Genomic DNA, 19,785 nt, shown 5'->3' on the forward strand with positions numbered 1-19,785 from the left:
TTGAAATTTTGTGGAGAGACCTTAACTGGATTCAGTCATATATTCAGTCCAGATTATTCAACAGCACCTTCCTCTCTCAGTGTTGTGTCCCTAAACAATGCTTGGTATAGGAATGCTGGGCAGAACATATATTCCAAGGATGAGGAGGCAGTGAGGAACATCCACTGTCTGGGTCCAGCTCACCATCAATGCACAATTATATCCTCTGGAATAACTCCTCAAACAAGCTGGAACCTATTGGAATTTCTACTTTTGTATACATAAAGATAAGTTAAAGTAGAAAGGTAGAAAATGCTAAATTGCTGTGGGGCAATGGTCCAACTAACAAACTTTAATGCTACATAATTTTTAGAATTCTAATTTAAGGCTTCAGTGACTGTAAAAATACTTATTTTTATATGAACTCTAATTTCAACTGGAGATTTTTTTCAAAACAATTGAGAAATTCCAGTCATTCCCCGCCCCCCCGGGAGGGGGGGTATTTACCTAATCTGACATATATTACTGGGTCAATGTATCCAGATAGGGAATCTCTGATGAGAAAATGAAAACCTGTAAAGAATATGTTGACCAACACTAATATGAAAAATAGGAAATTAAAAGAAATTCAAAATTGTGTCAAGTTCTTTCCATGAAGCATTTTTGATACTGTAAATGGTTTACAGACATAGACTAAACCTGTGAAAGACAAAGTTAAGTGTATTTTAGTTGTATCTGTGCATTAGAAATAAAAGAATTCCATCAATATGCATCAATTATAAAACTTATATGAAAAGTATAAGGAGTCAGTCAAGAATAGCTAAATCCTTCTGAAAAAGAAGACCAAGGGACATGTCCCAGTTCACGCACATACTAAGACACAGTGGCTAGAGTGTTTGATAAACTGCAATATTGGCACAGGAATAGATCAATAGAACACTGGAGCAACATTGAATGGGAATTGTTTTCCAGATACATATGAATCCCTAAATTAGGAAGAATTGATACATAACAAAAAATAGCTGCTCTTTTTGATAAATGGTGCTTATATATTTGTGTATTTGTATATAAAAGCAAAGGAAAATATAACCTTTTTAGATGATAATATATCTCATTAGACTCAGGTTAGAAAATACGAACTGTAAAGAAAAATATATATCTAATTTTATCCTATGCTGAAATTCTACACGTTTTTGTTGTCAAAATGGGCTTCCCTCATAGCTCAGTTGGTAAAGAATCCTCTTGCAATGCAAGAGACCCTGGTTCCACTCCTTGGTCAGAAAGATCCCCCGGAGAAGGGAAAGCCTACCCACTGCAGTATTCTGGCCTGGAGAATTCCATGGACTGTATAATCCATGGAACCGCAAAGAGTCGGACATGACTGAGCGATTGTGCAACTTTCACTTGTCAGAAGAAGAAATAAAGATAAGACAAACCTTGATGGGAGAATATATTTCTGATACATGCAACTAACAAGAAGTTGGAATCCGGTCACATCACTCTGTGTCAAATAGATTTGGGAAAAGGAGAAACAGTGACAGTGAAAGGTTGTTGCTGAACGATAAGACGCCGGGATTCTTGGCCTCCGGAGGAAACGAATTCAATCCGGGGCCAGAGACGAGGCTGGATCGCTCAGAGCTTTTGTGTAATAAAGTTTTATTAAAGTATAAAGGAGAGAGAGAAAGCTTCTGACATAGGCATCAGAAGGGGGAAAAAGAGTACCCCCTTCCTAGTCTTCAGCTGTATGTTATAGAGTCACTCACCGTCTGTTAATGAAAAGAAAGGAATGTCATAAAATTTAGAATGGCACCAGATAATTCATCCCTGGCCATAAAACGATTGACTTGAATCTTGTAGAAGGGCAGAATACCAGCAAATAGTTTCATTTACATAGATTAGGGGAACAATACCTGAGTAAGTAGGTTGGGCCATTTGGCAGAACAAACTTGAAGATAGAGTCCGGGGTACATTAACATAGCTTAAGGCAACATTTCCATAAGAAAAAGAAATGTATTGGTTAACTCAAGGTTTGAGAGTAGTTAGCTTCAGGTGAAACCAGATGTCATGGCAACCCAGCATTTTAAGAGAAACCTCCTTTTAAATTTGTATAGAGAAGAAAAAATATGGCTGGTTTGTTTCTTCCTGCCGCTTAAGAGAGATAAAAATGTCTGGCACTTGCAGCCTCTTTCCTCCATTTGGAGACCCCTGGCCTTCCTGCATGTTATCCTCTCAACCCTCTCAATTTTTCTTGGGCTCCAAAATCACTGCGGTATGGGACTGCAGCCACCAAATTAAAAAATACTTGACCCTTGAAAGAAAATCTGTGACAAACCTCGGCAGCATATGAAAAAGCAGAGACATTAATTTGTTGACAAAGATCAAGTTATAGTTTTTCCAGTAATCATGTAGAGATGTGAGAGTTGGACCATAAAGAAGGCTGGGCGCTGAATAATTGATCCTCTTGAATTGTGGTGCTGGAGAAGACTCTTGAGAGTTCCTTGGATAGCAAGGAGATCACACCAGTTAATCCTAAAGGAAATCAGTCCAGATGTGAAATGTTGCGGTCCTTTAAGGGACCAGAACCTGGTGGTCTGGAGTCGACGATAAGAAAGTGAAAGAAGGAAAGAGGCTAGTATTCCCTGGGTTACGCAGAAAACCAATAAAGCCCTAGGACAGGGCTTGTACCGCTCATGTAGGCACAGGGTGCCCTCCCGAAGAGGTCTTGAAAGCCTGGGCAGGAAAATGAGCTCGACAGGCTTCCACACTCCAGAGAATCAGCCAGAAACACACACACACACACACACAGAGACGGAGACAGAGAGAGAGAGAGAAGGACACGGGGACCCAAGTCTCTAGTGGAACAGGGATGCTTTATTGAACTCTGTGTGAGTATATATACCATATTACAAGGTAGCTTCTTCAGATAAAGATCAAAAGACCAGACTTTACAAGTTATCAAGGAAACAAGGAGTAATAGAGGCCTTAAAGCCAAAAGACAATCTATATCAAAAGAGGGTCAGAAATAATCACTTCCTCCATATGGAAAAGCAAATGAAGGGAATCCTATGTGTGCATTCCATCTCTTGATCTCAGTCCTGGGATGCCTGCCGCTGAGCTCATTCCTGACAGGAACTGATGAGGAAGAGAGGACTCAGGAGAGACAGGAAACAGCACCCAGGAATCCTACTTGTTAAACATTCCCTGACAGTGAAGAGCTGACTCATTTTAAAAGACCCTGATATTGGAAGGACGGCATGCCCCCTGGCAAAATGTATGTGCAAAGACAACTACTTTTACAATATTTTGTTATTATTTTTCATAGGAAAGGTAAAAATTGCTTTTCCTGCTTTAAATCCTGTCATCCTTGCTAGCATATTGACTATGTCTTCATTGTGAAGTATGAACTAGTGAATGTAAGCTTGTTTAACTATTTTAAACATTCCTCATTTGTTTTAAAAAATCCCAATCTGTATATTTCTGATATCAGTAGTTAATAACGACTCTAAAAATACAGAAAACTGTCCATAGTATATCTAATTTTTATATTCAAAATTTATTGCAATATTATTCACAGGACCTTTGGTAATAGATAATCATTTCTAAAATGATGGTGAGTTTTGAAGTTATATAATCAAGTAAACCATCATTACAGAATAGAAACTCTTATCCAGCAGTAACACCCATCATGTGATTTAAAGATTGCTAGAGTTTTTTCTTTCTTTCTTTCTTTTTTAATCTTAAAAGAATATGAAATAGATTCTGAAAATCAGAGATGAATGGGAAGGGTGCTGAAAGGGTGCTGAATTATACCTACTCTCAAATTCCAAATATGTATCTATCTTTATACTAGGGTTTTTTTAGGAAGAGAACACTACTGCAAATTGAAAATTACAATGGTGTCATTTTCCAACAACCCATCTTTTTTGTTGAGGTCATGGATGTCCAAGAACAGGAAGAAAAGTAAGAAAATCACTATTAGTTAGAAAATCTCATTTGGAATCAAATTATCCTTTTTAGCTAATATAGGGATTTACCAATATTTAAAATTTTAATACAAGCTTTAAAAGGAAAATAAAATGCCATGTATAAAATTATTTTAATTTTCTGAATCAATACATTTAAGTATTTTATAAAAATATTTAATTCCTTATATCTCCAAAATATACACATATTCACAAACTTTGTTTTCCAAATTTCAGAAAAGATGCATGTAATTCTATGAATTGATAAAATAAATTTATCAAAATCATTTTATTAAAAGCCATTAGTGCAGATATTAATAACCTTAGTATAGGCTTTTTAAAAATTCATTTATGCATAAAATCACTCTTAATTTCTAGTCTCATTTTCTTATATGAAAAGGACTATATAGAATGAAATAATTTGTCCTATACTTAGAAACTCTAGAATTCATTGTATTCACGTGGATGTTGGTGAAGGAAGAATTGATTGACTGCTATAGGCGAAATAACATGAAATTAGCATGACAAATGTTTTATTTCTACGACCCTTCTCACAGCACCCTTTACCTCTTTGTTTCTCAGACTGTAAATCAGCGGGTTTAACATGGGAATCACTAGTGTATAGAACACGGAAACCACCTTCTCTTGTTCTACAGAATACTGGGAACTTGGCTGAATGTAATTAAAACTCAAGGTGCCATAGAATATGGTCACAGCGGTCAGGTGAGAGGCACAGGTGGAGAAGGCTTTCTGTCTGCCTGCTGCTGAGCGGATCCTCAGGATAGCAACAGCAATGAAGGCGTAGGAAATGATCACAATCAGGAAGGTGGCCATGGCGATGACTCCAGAGAAGGTGAGGAGCAAGTGCTCGTTCATGGAGGTATCAGAACACGACAGCTTCAGCAGTGGGGGAACATCACAGGAGAATTGACTGAGGACATTGGACCTGCAGAAAGACAGTCTCCCAAAGCTAATGGTGTGTGTCAGTGAGTTAATCAGTCCACCAATGAGTGATCCAGTGACCAGTCCTACACACTTCCTCTTAGACATGGCTACAGTGTAAAGCAAAGGGTTGACAATGGCCACATAACGGTCATAAGCCATCACAGACAGCAGGAAGCCTTCTGTGGTGATGAACACCCCAAAAAGCAAATGCTGCCCTATGCAGGCAGAGAAGGAGATGGTTTGCCTCACAGCTAGGAAGCTGATCAGCATTTTTGGTGCAATAACAGAAGAATAGCAGGCAGCCACAAATGAAAGGCAGCTGAGGAAAAAGTACATGGGTGTGTGCAGCTGGGGGGTGATTTGGATTAAGAAGATCATGCCCAGATTCCCCACCAAAGTAATAGCATAAATCACCAGAAACAATACAAAAAGAACAACTTTCCGTTCAGCATTGTCTGTCAGTCCCAAAAGAATAAATTCAGTAACAACCGTAAAATTCTTTGCAGCCATTTGTTAATTCCTTATCTTGAAATCTGTAAGTAAAAATGATGTGGGGATTAGAATGTACACAGGAGTATCTGGTGTTTAATATATTAAAGACTCAGAGAAATCTATATAGGCTTCTGTCCTTGGAAAAATAAATTATTTGGCCAAACCAAGCTTGATTAGACTGTTTTATTTATTTATTTTTTCGTTTAGTGCTAGTTATAATTCTACTCCATAAGCAAGTATAAGAAAATTCATTTTGGCTCTCAAAAATCTAATTCTGTCTCCAATTATGAGAAAGTGATACTGGCTTGAGAGATACTGATGGAAAATATAAAGAATTCACAAAATTAAACTTAATCCTTCTTTAAAACTCTTCATTTTTAAAAAAGGAGTAAATTATAAGAAGATCTTTAGTCATCTGTACTATTAGCTCCAGTGTTAGTCTATAAAAGCACCATGATATCGCCAGATAAAAGCAAAGCTGTGAGACGGAGTCCTGACCTCCAAAGATGCCATGATGCTCTTGAAGGTGCATACATCTCTGGCCTCTTATGAGGCTTCATTATAAGCATCACAGAGAGAGACCCTCAGTGAAATCACAGGAGTGAGACTCAGAGCATAGAAAATGAGGTCTTGTCTAAACAGAGCAGTTAAAAGATGTGATATATTACATGGGGCTTTTTAGCTATATCTGTTGTTATATAAATTTCTAATATAATAATTATAAAAACTAATATAATTATAAACTCACAAATAAACATATATATATGTATATATATACACACACATATACATAGAAAAGATAAAATGTAAAATGTGGAATAACACAATCATTTATTGTTCTGGAAGTTTTTGTAGCCTTTATATAATTCTATATATAAAATTGAAGTGAAGTGAAGTGAAGTGAACTTGCTCAGTTGTGTCTGACTCTGTGACCCCATGGACTGTAGCCTACCATGTTCTTCCGTCCATGGGATTCTCCAGGCAGGAGTACTGGAGTGGGTTGCCATTTTCTTCTCAAGAGGAACTTCCCGACCCAGGGATCAAACCTGGGTCTCCCACATTGTAGGCAGATGTATGTATTTATATATGTGTATGCTGTGCTGTGCTTAGTCTTTCATTTGTGCCCGACTCTGTGAGCTCAGGGAATGTATCCTGCCAGGCTCCTCTGTCCTTGGAATTCTCCAGGCAAGGATACTGAAGCGGGTAGGCCTTTTCTTCTTGTGGTGATGAACACCCCAAAAAACAAATGCTGCACTATGCATTGGATCCAGGGATTGGATCCGGGTCTCCTGCATTGCAGGCAGATTCTTCACAGTCTGAGGCACCAGGGACCACTGTGGTTTTCTAAATCCAGTTTCTATTCTTTAGGTAGTTTGGTTACTTAGGCTTTTTAGTCTATTGTACCAGGCTTCTAACCTACCTGAGGGTTCTATCATTTCTGACACTTTTCAACCCCATGGACTATAGCCCACCAGATTCCTCTGTCCATGGAAATTTCCAGACTAGAATACTGGAGGGAGTTGTCATTTCCTCCTCCAAGGACTCTTCTGGATTCAGGGATGGAACCTGTGTTTCTTTTGCCTTCTACATTGACAGGCAGATTCTTTACCATCATACCACCTAGGAAGATCCACTATGCTTATATAAGAATCAATATATCCATAAGAGGATAGGGCTCTCCATATATTTTTAGATACAAAGAAATAAACACAATGATAAAATTTGACTTATCTATGTCAATTCTATTAATTTATTTTAATAAATATTTCAACTGCCACAAAAGCAAAATAGTTGGCATCAGCCCAACTTATGATTAAAATATGTTGCTATCATTTATTGATTTATTGACTTTGGGAAAGTCATTTATCTTCTTTCATACTAGTATAATCACACCTACATCACATAATTACTGAAAATAATAGATACTATGGGAAAAATGCTAGGTTTTGCTTTGAGTTAATAATAAGTGCACACATTATAAGATAGATAAATAGGAAGGTGGGGATATAAGTAAGTAGATAAGCAATATATTGATAGAGAATCACAATGTGAACAAATTTAATGGGCATGCAGATGAGTATAAATCACGAAAAAAGGTACAACACAACAGTAAATCTATTAACATTTCCCAAATTTGAAATCTTTAGTTCATTCTGTTTAAAAATACAATGAAATGGAAATGGATGTTTTAATATTTTCTTTCATAAATTTGTAGCCTAGAAGTTTTCACAATTGCTAATATGTTACTCAGAAACTATCAAACATTTGCCAAAATGCACGAGTTTTTCAAACTGTAATGTTAAATCTAGACATTTCAAAACAAACTGTGGCATTAGTTCATCACATCTGAGCTATCTAATTCAGTAGTTAGTAACTTTATGTGAATGTTTAAATAGAAATTAAACATAATAAAAATAGGTAAAATTCTACGGTCTGATTTAGTCTCAAGTGCTCAATAGTCATACATGACTGTATAGCCACTATACTGAACAGTGCTAATTAGAGAACTTTTCAGTCACTTCAGAAAGACTTGTACTGATTAGAGCTCTCATCTAACTCTCTAACTCATCTTTCTAAAGTATGAATTAAATAGCATTGTCTCAAGGAAAGATACTTTACAGATAGTTTTCAGTGTAAGCATAATTAAAAAGGATTTCCAAGTGAAATTTAGAAATTAAATTATATTACTCATCAGGCAGGCCTATCCCTGTAAAACATAAGACAATATTGTGAATAAAACTAGATGATACAGGTGGAGTGGATAGAGTGAGGTTGGTTTAAATGACCTCTAATATTTTTAACACTCATGATTTTATCAGATTTAAAATGATCTTTCTAAGTGATCTATTAAAATATGGGAAAAAAATTAAAAACCAAAGAAGGAAGTTAATTATTGTAAAATAAATTTAACTTACCAAAAGAAAATATTTTAAAATTTCAGCTTTAGAAACTTCATGTTGTTTTCCATGTTTTCTTTTTTTTTTAACAGTATTAAAAACAATAACTGAATATATATAGAAGATATCTCCAAGTAAAACAACTGAAGGCAAATCATTATTAATACACAATAAATGGAATAACAAAGTAACACATTTTCAACGTTTTTTATTTTTGCTCTAAAAGAACAAATTTGAATAGCAGGTACAACTAAATACATATACACGGGCACTTTTTACATCAGCTTCTAATGAGTTCCACTACAGCTTAAATGTTACAAAGCTAACAAATGAAACCTTGGGGAACACAGTTCTTGAGGGAGTTTACATTTTCCCCTGATTAACTGAAGTTCCTAAAGTGTGTAATTAACTAAAACACTATAAAAAATTTTTAAACCCATTAAGCTTGGGGGATTCTTGAATTCAGTAAAATTTAAAAAGAAAAATAATTGAAAAAAATTTGCTCCACAGAACAGAGATTTACTAAATGACAAATGGTCAGGTGTCACTAGGCTTGTTATGCAGATATGCAAGATAAGGAAACCAAAAACTCAGTTAATTTTAAAGATTCTTTAAAAGCATCATACACAGAGAGAGAATAAAAAAGTGAATTTCTGGTGGTTAGATTGCTGATCTCTATTTTCAGTTTAACTTAGAAAATGAGTTCAAAAAAATCCTTCTAGAACTCTGGTGAAAATTCAAGGCTTACATTCATCAAACTAATATTTACTGAAGAACAACATATTCTAGGCATCATTTAGAGATAAACAGGTTATCATAAATGGTTCAATCTTCATTTTTAGAAAGACTGGAGAATAAATATACTCCCGAAGACACTTAGATTATCTAGAAATCTATAATTAAAATAGAATGTTGAGTTTAAAATTGATAATTTAAATTAAAAAATGGATAATCACCATGGGGAACAATGAGAGAATGCTCAATTTAGACAAGTAGGAAAATTGGTCACATGCATTTTCCAAGGGCTTTTGTCAATCTCTGTAATCAGAATCTTGGAATTTAATAACTCTGCTGCTAAAAATAACTGGAAAATTAGAGACAGACATGTAACAAATGTTTTCAGATATTTGATAATTGGTGGCCCATGACAGAAAGATCATGATTACTGGCCCCTGATATGGAATGATGGTGGGGCACAGGAAGAACATGATAGTCATGTAGAGATGAAGACACTGAGTCAGATCAGGAAGGGCTACAGTGCCTGGAATATGCAGGGCTAAGCACTCGAGTGGAGACACCTAAGCAAAGTGATTTCATATCAGCATGAAGTTGGCTTGAGACATTTCCGATGGTTTCTAAATTGCAGCTAATGAGATTGTATAAAGCCAAATCAAGAACGGGCATCCCTCATAGATCAGTTGGTAAAGAATCTGCCTACAATGCAGGAGACCTGGGTTCGATTCCTGAGTTGGGAAGATCCCCTGAAGGAAACAGCAATCCACTCCAGTTTTCTTGCCTGGAGAATCCTATGGACAGAGGAGCCTGGTGGGCTACAGTCCATGGGGTCACAAGAGTCAGACACAATTTAGTGACTAAAGAGAAAGTCAAGAACAGCTACTAGGAAAGGAGGAACTGCCAGGAATTTGTACCTTGAAAACTAGCAGTTCCATAGGGTTGGGTCAAATTTGTCAAATCTTATTGAAGAATGTCATTGAACATCTAGAGCTTTCAATAAAGACACCTGAAGAGAGAACTTGCCCCAGAGGAAATAATCCACTGTACTCCATCTAACAGAACTCTCAAAAGGATTAAGCAGATTAGTAAGCAAATAAAACTGCCTGGTAAAACAAAACTCAAGAATTTGCTGAAAGAGAGGAAAAAAAAAAAAAAAAAAAAAACCTATGGATTCAACTGAAAAATTTTCTCAATGTCCAGCATCCAAAGAAACATTTGCATGTTGAAGAAGCAGAAAAAATATTATCCATAACCATGAGAAAAATAAATCATCGTTTCTGGATCCAGGAATAACAGAGATGATAGAATAGGTAGTGAAAGTGTTAGTCACTCAGTTGTGTCTAACCCTTTGTGACCCCAAGGACTGCAGCCCGCCAGGCTCCTTTGTCCTTGGAATTTTCCAGGTAAGAATACTAGAGTAGGTTGCCATGTCCTTCTCCGGGGTATCTTTCCAACCCAGGGATTGAACCTGCGTCTCCTGCTTTGCAGGCAGATTCTTTACCATCTGAGCCACCAGGAAAGCCACAGAATAGGTAGACAGGAACTTTAAAAGCAGTGATAAATATTTCTAAGAATCCAAAGGCAAATATGAATATGAAAATTGGAACTAAGAATTATAATAGAAAACCAAATTGAGTTACTAGGATTCAGTAGACTAAGTATGAACATTTTGCTGTGTATTTGTTTAAAGTAGATTAGACACTGAAGAAATAACAGTGAATAAGACACAAAACAATAGAACTGTTTGCACTTAAGTACCAAGAGATTAAATAGAAATGACTAAAAATTTAGACATTTAACAAGACTAAGAAAAATACTTATATACAGAGAAAAAAAGAATAATAAACACAGACTTTGTGAAAATGCACACAAAGAAAATGGACAAACATACTTAAAAACACTGGAAACATAGCAAACAATAATTTTATGCCAGACATAAGCATAATTTAGAAACTTAAAGAAATATACATTTTCTTTATCTGCTTCTGGTAATGACCAGGTAAGTTTTGATAAGCCATCACATCACAGTTAAAAATTTTGAGAAAAAAAGAAATAGCCAACTTTGAAAGTACTGAAGGCAGAAAATTAAGCAGATTCTGAAATGCATTAGACATTCATTAATGGAACAAGTGATTTTCTCATTTTACAAATTCTATTTTGAGAAGGGCTTGATCTTGAAACAAATGAATACCTTGTAAATAGCCCACAGTCTTTCTGAGCTGAACAACAAAAAAGGCAGAAGTGAGACAAACATAGTCAAAGGGGGACAAAAAAGAGAGAGAGAGAAATGAATTCTAGGAAGTTCTAGGAAGGAGAAAGCCAGGGAAGGTGAGATTACTATCCTGTGTACACAAGTTGTCAAGTTCACTGATCTTGAACCATGAAAGTGTGATGCAGACTCCATATGCTAGACAGAGATAAAAATATGAAGCTGTATTTGTATTACAACGCATGAGACAGAGTTTGAGTCAAAGCATGTTAGTTTTCTGCTAAAAAGAAAAAACAAGTAAAATCAACTCTCTTGATTTTATTTGTGAGGTGGAGGTGAGGGAGGTGGGAGGGGGTTCTGGATGGGGACCCATGTACACTCATGACTAATTCATGTCAATGTATGCAAAACCACCACACTATTGTAAAGTAATTAGCTTCCAATTAAAATAAATTAATTTTAAAAAAGAAAAAAATAAATTCACTTAAGAAAAATACAACAATATTCAGACATAGCATGATATTACAATATCCAAGATAAAATCCAAAATTTCTTGACATGCAAATGTACAGGAAAATTCGAACAAGCCTTGAAAGGGCAATAGAAGTGGATTCTTTCTTCTTTTTCTCCCTTCTCAGTCTTCAGAGAGTTCTGCATACTTTGAGTTGTGGCTTTAACTTTTCAGTCTCCCTTTTCCACTTCATCCCCAAGTCTCCTTTATATTCAAGTGGCTTCCCTGGTGACTCAGTGGTAAAGAATCTCTGAAACGCAGAAGACACAGGAAATGCGGGTTTGATCCTTGGGTTGGGAAGATCCCCTGGAGGAGGGCATGGCAGTCCACTCCAGTATTCTTGCCTGGGGAATCCCATGGACTAAGGAGCCTGGCCACTACAATCCATGGGATCACAGAGTCTGACAGGACTGAAGCCCCTGATCACACAGGAGCAAACATGAGAAAGGGTTTTCTGCCCTCCCTAGAGGCAGGACAATTCTTCTTTGTACCATCAGGATCTTGGGTCAAATGACTAAAACAGTCAAATGTATAGAGGAAAATCTGAATAAATAGTTTTATCTAGCACAGACATAAAATCTCAAAAACATATTTATCAAAAAGAAAAACAACCAAATTAAAATGAACCAAAACATAGGTGTCTTAAAAGAAGATATACGAAAGACCGACAGGTTATACAGAAAAGTGTTTATTATTGTTAGTCATCAAGCAAAAAAAAATCACAATGAAATAATTTTTCACCAATTTCTATTTCAAAATTTTAAAAATTCTAATCAAATATTGGCACAGATATGCAGAAAATGGAACTCTCATGGATATTTGTTGGTAATTTAAAAGACTACAATAAGTTTTTGGAAGGTTTCAAATTTCTTATAAACTTAAACATGCATTTATCTTGTGATCCAGTAATTTCACTCAGATCTGACCATGAGAAATCATCTCATCTGTCCAAAAACTAGTTGAATGGAAATGTTTATACTAGACTTTTTATAATAGCCCAAAACACAAATATCCATCAGTAGTTAAAGAATGGTGGCGCATGTATGTATTAGAATACAATGTAGCTATAAAAATCACAATGTAGATAAATTTCAAAATCCCTGTACTAAGTGAAAGATACCAGAATGACAGTACATATTGCCTTATTTTACTTACATGAAATTCAGAAACAGGGATAATAAGTTTATGGAAAGAAACCAGAGCAGCAGTTGCTGGAGGTGGAAGGATTCTGTTTGAGGTGTTAAGGGGTGAGGAAAATTTTCCTATGATGGAAATGGTCTAGGTAGGGTGTATAAAGCATCAGAGAAATTTCTTTGGTGTTGAAAGTGTTCTATCTATTGATTTAGGTATTAAGAAGAAATAAAACATTTTCCAGCACTTATCCATTTGTACAATTTAGATCCATCTTTAACTGTATATGAATTTCCCTCAATTATTGTATATATAAAAATCATAGAGGAAGAGGGCATGGATACAATTTATGAGAGGGAATATAATATTTTATATTAGATTTTATTCTTGATGAGGTTGTACTGAACATTATCCAAGCATGGTTGAATCTCAGCTCAGGCCACACTACAGTTGAGACGATCATCACAGTAAGATACTGCATCTCAGTGACTGTTATGGTTGGTCATATGGAAGGACAAGACAAGGATATATCATCCATTTAAAGATGAGGGTTTAATTTCAAAGCATCTGGTTATCAATTATATGGCTTTGGTCAAATTATCTGGTTCTCCTAAACTTGATGTCCTCTGAATATGGAAACAATACCTATCTCACATAAATTAAATGATATGTTTTTAACCCAGTGTTCACTACATATTTTTACTTGACAAACACACTTAAAGAAAAAAAAAGTATGTGATGATGATAATGTCATTTAAAACATATCATGGGTTTTGTAATCGTTCCAGTTTTACTGGAATAAAGCTGATTGAAGAATTTTCATTGCTACTTCAATCCCTGCCTCTGTGTGAGGGGATATGTACTTTTACAGAGCTCTCCATGAGCTGTACAGATCATTTATGCTGTTTGGTTTCTTTCCTTGCACTTTTTTTTTTTTTTTTTTTTCCAATTGGGAATATGTAGAACATCCTGAATAATTAGCAGTCACCACAGGCAATTTTTAATAAATGCTCAGATGATTTAGGTGTAATCATCTGAATAAATGATACTACTTCCTCTGGGATCATCACAGAGGAAGAGAAAAGGCATATATTCTCCTTATCCAAACAAAAAGTAATTTTGGAGAAGAAAATCCAATTCTTCATTAAAGGTGAGTGGATAGAAGTTGTCAATTTTGATTATCACCTGGGTGTTGGTCATTTCCTAAATTTTCTGGCCTCTGACCATGGACTCTTATGACTATTAATGGTCACTGAGAGCTAATTCCTTACTTGAGAAAAACATTATCATCTCTCTTTTTATCTGGAGTAGTATGAAATTTTTAGAGTATTAGATCTTGACTAGAAGTAATATATTCACTTGATTTCTAAAATGTGAAAGTACATTTGGATATTTCATGGGATGAAAAAGTTAGAAATATCTGAAAAAATCATCACTGGTCTCATCTATTAGAATCTATTAACATTAAGATTCATCTAGATAAAATATAGGATGCCCAGTTATATCTGAATATTATATAAAATAATTTTTAGTAGATGTCTTTTGTACTGTTTGGTAATTATTATTCATATAAACATATCCAATGTAATATTTTACAATAATACATTAAATTATGTATTATATATTATAATATTTTTAAAACATTTGCAATATTTTAAATGAAAACAATTTTAATAATGTATAATAATGATATAAGTCTTTATGGCATTTCCCTGGTGGCTCATATGATAAAGAATATGCCTACAATGCAGGAGGGTTTGATCTCGGAATTAGGAAGATCCTCTGGAGAAGGGAATGGCTACCCACTCCAGTATTCTTGCCTGGAGAATTCCACAGACAAAGGAGCCTGGCAGCCTATAGACCTTGGGCTCACAAAAAGTCGGTCACAACTAAGTGACTAAGAGTTTCAAGTCCTTATATATAAAGATAAACCATATGTATGAACTTTTACGTTTTTTAGTTGTCTGCTTTTTTCCCCTACTGGTTGCTTACTACTTGATTTGTGTTTTTTTGTTTGCTTGCTTGTATTCAGGAAAGGTTTTACAAACTGAATAAGTAGACTGGCAAATAAATAGAATGATTTAAGAGTTACCGAGAAAGCCCCGTCCCTCAGATAATTCCTAACTGCTATCATCATGTCTGAAGATTGAAAAGTCAGTCATTCTTTTGCATAATTTTTGCATTTTGTACGCCTCAATTCCTTAAATGGAAGTGCATAAAATGCTACACCAAAATGACTTTAGATATTCTTTCCTGAAATAGAAGAATGGACAGGATATCAATACCTCTTTAAGATTCTAGCAGCTGCTAGTTCTAGTAGAACTAGAAGTGAGGTTGTTGGATCATATGGGGAACTTTTAATCAGCAGGTATAAAATTACAGCTTTGCAAGATGAATAAGATAAAGATACGCTGTACACCATTGTGTACATAGTTAATAATACTGTACTGTACACTTCAAAGTATTTTAATGGGGTAAATTCTCATACTAGAATGAGCAGGGTAAAAGAATCAAGACATCTTCAGTGGGAGGTAATCACTGACACTGAAAATGGAGATTAACTCAGTAAACACTAAAATAATTCTTAGCAAACACTGAAGACTTCAAAGGGTGCTGGAATTTTGGATTGCCTTAACTCAGTTATGACCAACCTAGGCAGCATATTAAAAATCAGAGACATTAAAAAACAAAACAAAAAAAAACAAAACAAAAAAAAATAAAATAAAAATCAGAGACATTACTTTGCCAACAAAAGTCCGTGTAGTCAAGGCTATGGTTTTTTCAGTGGTCATGTATGGATGTGAGAGTTGGACTATAAAGAAAGCTGAGTGCCGAAGAATTGACGATTTGAACTGTGGTGTTGGAGAAGACTCTCGAGAGTTCCTTGGACTGCAAGGAGATCCAGCCAGTCCATCCTGAAGGAGATCGGTCCTGGGTGTTCACTGGAAGGACTGATGCTGAAGCTGAACCTCCAATCCTTTGGCCACCTCATGCAAAAAGCTGTCTCATTGGAAAAGACCCTGATGCTGGGAAAGATTGAGGGCGTGAGGAGAAGGGGATGATGGAGGATGAGATGGTTGGATGGCATCACTGACTCAATGGACATGGGTTTGGGTCGACTCCGAGAGCTGGTGATGGACAGGGCGGCCTGGCAAGCTTCGGTCCTGGGGTCGCAAAGAGTCGGACACGACTGAGTGACTGAACTGAACTGAACTCAGTGTGTTTCCCATTCTGTAGGAAAACCTTGAGAATAGAGTCTGAAACATTGGGGTCTTATTTATAAAATGGGAAGGGGCCTGAAAGCAGAATGGGATTCAATGGGGAATCTGCAGACAACATCAGCTAGGAGAAAGGGGTAGAAATGGCTCTGCAATCTCCAGTATTGCATCCCTAGTCTTTGAATCAAACTGGCTAAATCAATACTAAAAATTAGAAAGTGCCACTGAGTGGCTTCTTACTCCAGCTAACCTTCCGATTGGCTTTGTAAGGGAGCAATATTTGACCCCCAGCCCCCCAAAATGTCTCTTTGGCATGGATTATTTCCAGCTGAAATCAATCAAGATCCAGAAGACTCCAGAAGAAATTTTGATCTTCCCCCCGATTGTCTAAAAAATACTAGATGAAGGGCTTGTTGATATGTGCAGAGAAAGTCAGCTACATGTAGTCAGAGAAATGCAGGCAGTGCCTAGAGATCCAAGTCCACTCTGTACCACTGTCTCTACTGGACCCAGCAGATATCAGTTTATCAAGCATTTGTTTTTCCATCTCTATGTGAATTCCCTCCTGCTCCTTTGAAGTCCCAAACCACTACCTTCAACATCCTCTTTTGTCTTTAGCTGAAGACAGTATTTAAGGTAAAGACTTTGGCCATTTTGATGAGCTACTCAGTTTTCCTGAGTTGCTTCTATATATACACGTTATACAACTTTTATTTGATTTCTTCCTGCAAATCTGTCTCATGGCAATTTAATTCTCAGAGTCACCAACCAGCCTAAAGAACTTAGGAAGATGGTAGAAGATAATTCCTTCCTCTCCGACAGCTCTGATGAAATAAAAATGCAGTGTAAAGCAAGTCAGAGAATTGTGTGCATAATTGTTGTTTCTCTTCCTTTGGCATCCTCTCTCCCCTCTACTGTGCACTGTGTATCTCTATTATGCCTCAACCAAACTTCCCATCAGCAGAAATATCTACTCAATAACAAAGAGACACATTCTCCTAGTACCAGCAAGATAAATCCTTAGGAAATGACCTTCCTTCTTGTAAGGGGCTCACCATGATGCCCCCTTGTCCACCGCTATCTATACATGTAGATCTGGTTTGTTTACACTGTCAATAATACATCAATCAATGAACAGCTCTTAGTCTCAGAAAATTATTTGACTACACTTTGATCTTTAAAAGATAGAACAATTCCAGAACTTTCTGAGAGGTTATTTCAGGGTTATAATCCTTTCAGTTCAGTTCAGTTCAGTTCAATTGCTCAGTCATGTCTGACTCTTTGCAACCCCATGAATTGCAGCACACCAGGCCACCCTGTCCAACACCAACTCCCGGAGTCTACACAAACCCATGTCAATCGAGTCGATAATGCCATCCAGCCATCTCATCCTCTGTTGTCCCCTTCTCTTCCTGCCCCCAATCCTTCCCAGCATCAGGGTCTTTTCCAATGAGTCAACTCTTCGCATGAGGTGGCCAAAGTATTGGAGTTTCAGCTTCAACATCAGTCCTACCAATGAACACCCAGGACTGATCTCCTGTAAGATGGACTGGTTGGATCTTCTTGCAGTCCAAGGGACTCTCAAGAGTCTTCTCCAACACCACAGCTCAAAAGCATCAATTCTTCGGTGCTCAGCTTTCTTCACCATCCAACTCTCACATCCTTACATGACCACTGGAAAAACCATAGCCTTGACTACACGGACCTTTGTTGGCAAAGTACTGTCTCTGCTTCTAAATATGCTGTCTTTTTTGGTCATAACTTTCCTTCCAAGGAGTAAGCGTCTTTTAATTTCATGGATGCAATCACCATCTGCAGTGATTTTGGAGCTCCCAAAATAAAATCAGCCACTGTTTCCCCTGTTGCCCCATCTATTTGCCATGAAGTGATGGGACCAGATGCCATGATCTTAGTTTTCTGAATGCTGAGCTTTAAGCTAACTTTTTCACTTTCCTCCTTCACTTTCATCAAGAGACTTTTTAGTTCTTCTTCACTTTCTGCCATTTTGGTGGTGTCATCTGCATATCTGAGGTTATTAATATTTCTCCCAGCAATATTGATTCAAGGTTGTGCTTCTTCCAGCCCAGCGTTTCTCATGATGTACTCTGCATATAAATTAAAAGAGCAGGGTGACAATATACAGCCTTGACGTACTCCTCTTCTTATTTGGAACCAGTCTTTTGTTCCATGTCCACTTCTAACTATTGCTTCTTGACCTGCATACAGGTTTCTTAAGAGACAAGTCAGATGGTCTGGTATTCCTATCTCTTTAAGAATCTTCCACAGTTTATTGTGATCCACACAATCAAAGGCTTTGGCATAGTCAATAAAGCAGAAATAGGTGTTTTTCTGGAACTCTTTTGCTTTTTCAATGTCCCAGTGGATGTTGGCAATTTGATCTCTGGTTCCTCTGCCTTTTCTAAAACCAACTTGAACATCTCGAAGTTCTCGGTTCTTGTATTGCTGTAGCCTGGCTTGGAGAATTTTGAGCATTTCTTTACTAGTGTGTGAGATGAGCGCAATTGTGCGGTAGTTTGAGCATTCTTTGGGATTGCCTTTCTTAGGGACTGGAATGAAAACTGACCTTTTCCAGTCCTGTGGCCACTGCTGAGTTTTCCAAATTTGCTGGCATATTGAGTGCAGCACTTTCACAGCATCAGCTTTCAGGATTTGAATTAGCTCAACTGGAATTCCACATAATCCTTAGTCTGGTTCACATAAGATTTTCTATTCTTAGATCAACTGATTAATTTTTTCATTTACAGAATCCAGAAGTTTCACCTGATAGAAGTTTCTGCCTTTGCCCATTTGGATGTCTCAGACTAAAGTTGAGCATTCTATTACATTATAATAATTTTATCCTATATTTTATCTGATTGAGATTTTTGAACTTGAATTACTCCTCCAATTGAAAGTCATGCTTACAGTGTTCCAGATTTTGCTTAAGAAGAAACTGAGAGAAAGGGAATCCAGATGGATTAAGCTAAGAGAAGTTCTAATTGTTTTTATTGATTGGTGATTTAGTCACTAAGTATCTGACTCTTTGCAATCCCATGGACTATAGCCTACGAGGCTCCTCTGTCCATGGGATTTTCCAGGCTAGAATACTGGAGTGGGTTGCCATTTCCTTCTCCAGAGCATCTTCCCCACCCAGGGATCGAACCTGGGTCTTCTGCATTGCAGGCAGATTCTTTGCTAATTGAACCAACAGGGAAGCCCATGTAAATTTTACGAAATGCAGAAGGCAGCACTTAACACAAACATTTTAAAAATTATGGTGTTATGCTTTGTATTGTACAATTGTACAATATATACTACATTGTGCAATTTGAGAAGTCCAAAAGAATTCTCAGATGAAAGTGGAACTGTACTAAATAAAAATGTGATATCCTTGTATAGATGAAATAAAGTCTATATTTCTATGTTAATACCTAAATGATAATTTTTTTTAATAAACAGATATTTTCCATGTATCACTGATTCTATTTAATCTGTAGTAACAGTACATGTGATTTCCCATGATTTCCTCTTTTTGGAAAGTAGAAGATTCTGTCATTTATTTTAGTTTCAAAATAAGATATGGAAATTACTTTTCTATCTCTTATCATGAAATAAAATATCTACTCTCTCTAAAAGTATTATACTTAATTAAATGACATCATGGGGAAACTAACCTATTTCTTTCCAGAAAAGCTAACTGGATTAA

At 36.4% G+C, this 19,785-nt stretch overlaps 1 protein-coding gene across 1 annotated transcript; it reads right to left on the reverse strand.

Annotated features, from left to right (window-relative positions):
• Nucleotides 1-4,457: 4,457 nt before the first annotated feature.
• Nucleotides 4,458-5,405, reverse strand: LOC122700104 (olfactory receptor 1052-like). The gene has a single exon (XM_043912741.1). The coding sequence runs from the start codon at nucleotides 5,394-5,396 to the stop codon at nucleotides 4,458-4,460; it is 939 nt and encodes a 312-aa protein (XP_043768676.1). The 5' UTR covers nucleotides 5,397-5,405.
• Between the last annotated feature and the right edge of the window lie 14,380 nt (nucleotides 5,406-19,785).

The sequence above is a fragment of the Cervus elaphus genome, chromosome 1 (genome assembly GCF_910594005.1).
Source record: "Cervus elaphus chromosome 1, mCerEla1.1, whole genome shotgun sequence".
Taxonomy (NCBI): Eukaryota; Metazoa; Chordata; class Mammalia; order Artiodactyla; family Cervidae; genus Cervus; species Cervus elaphus.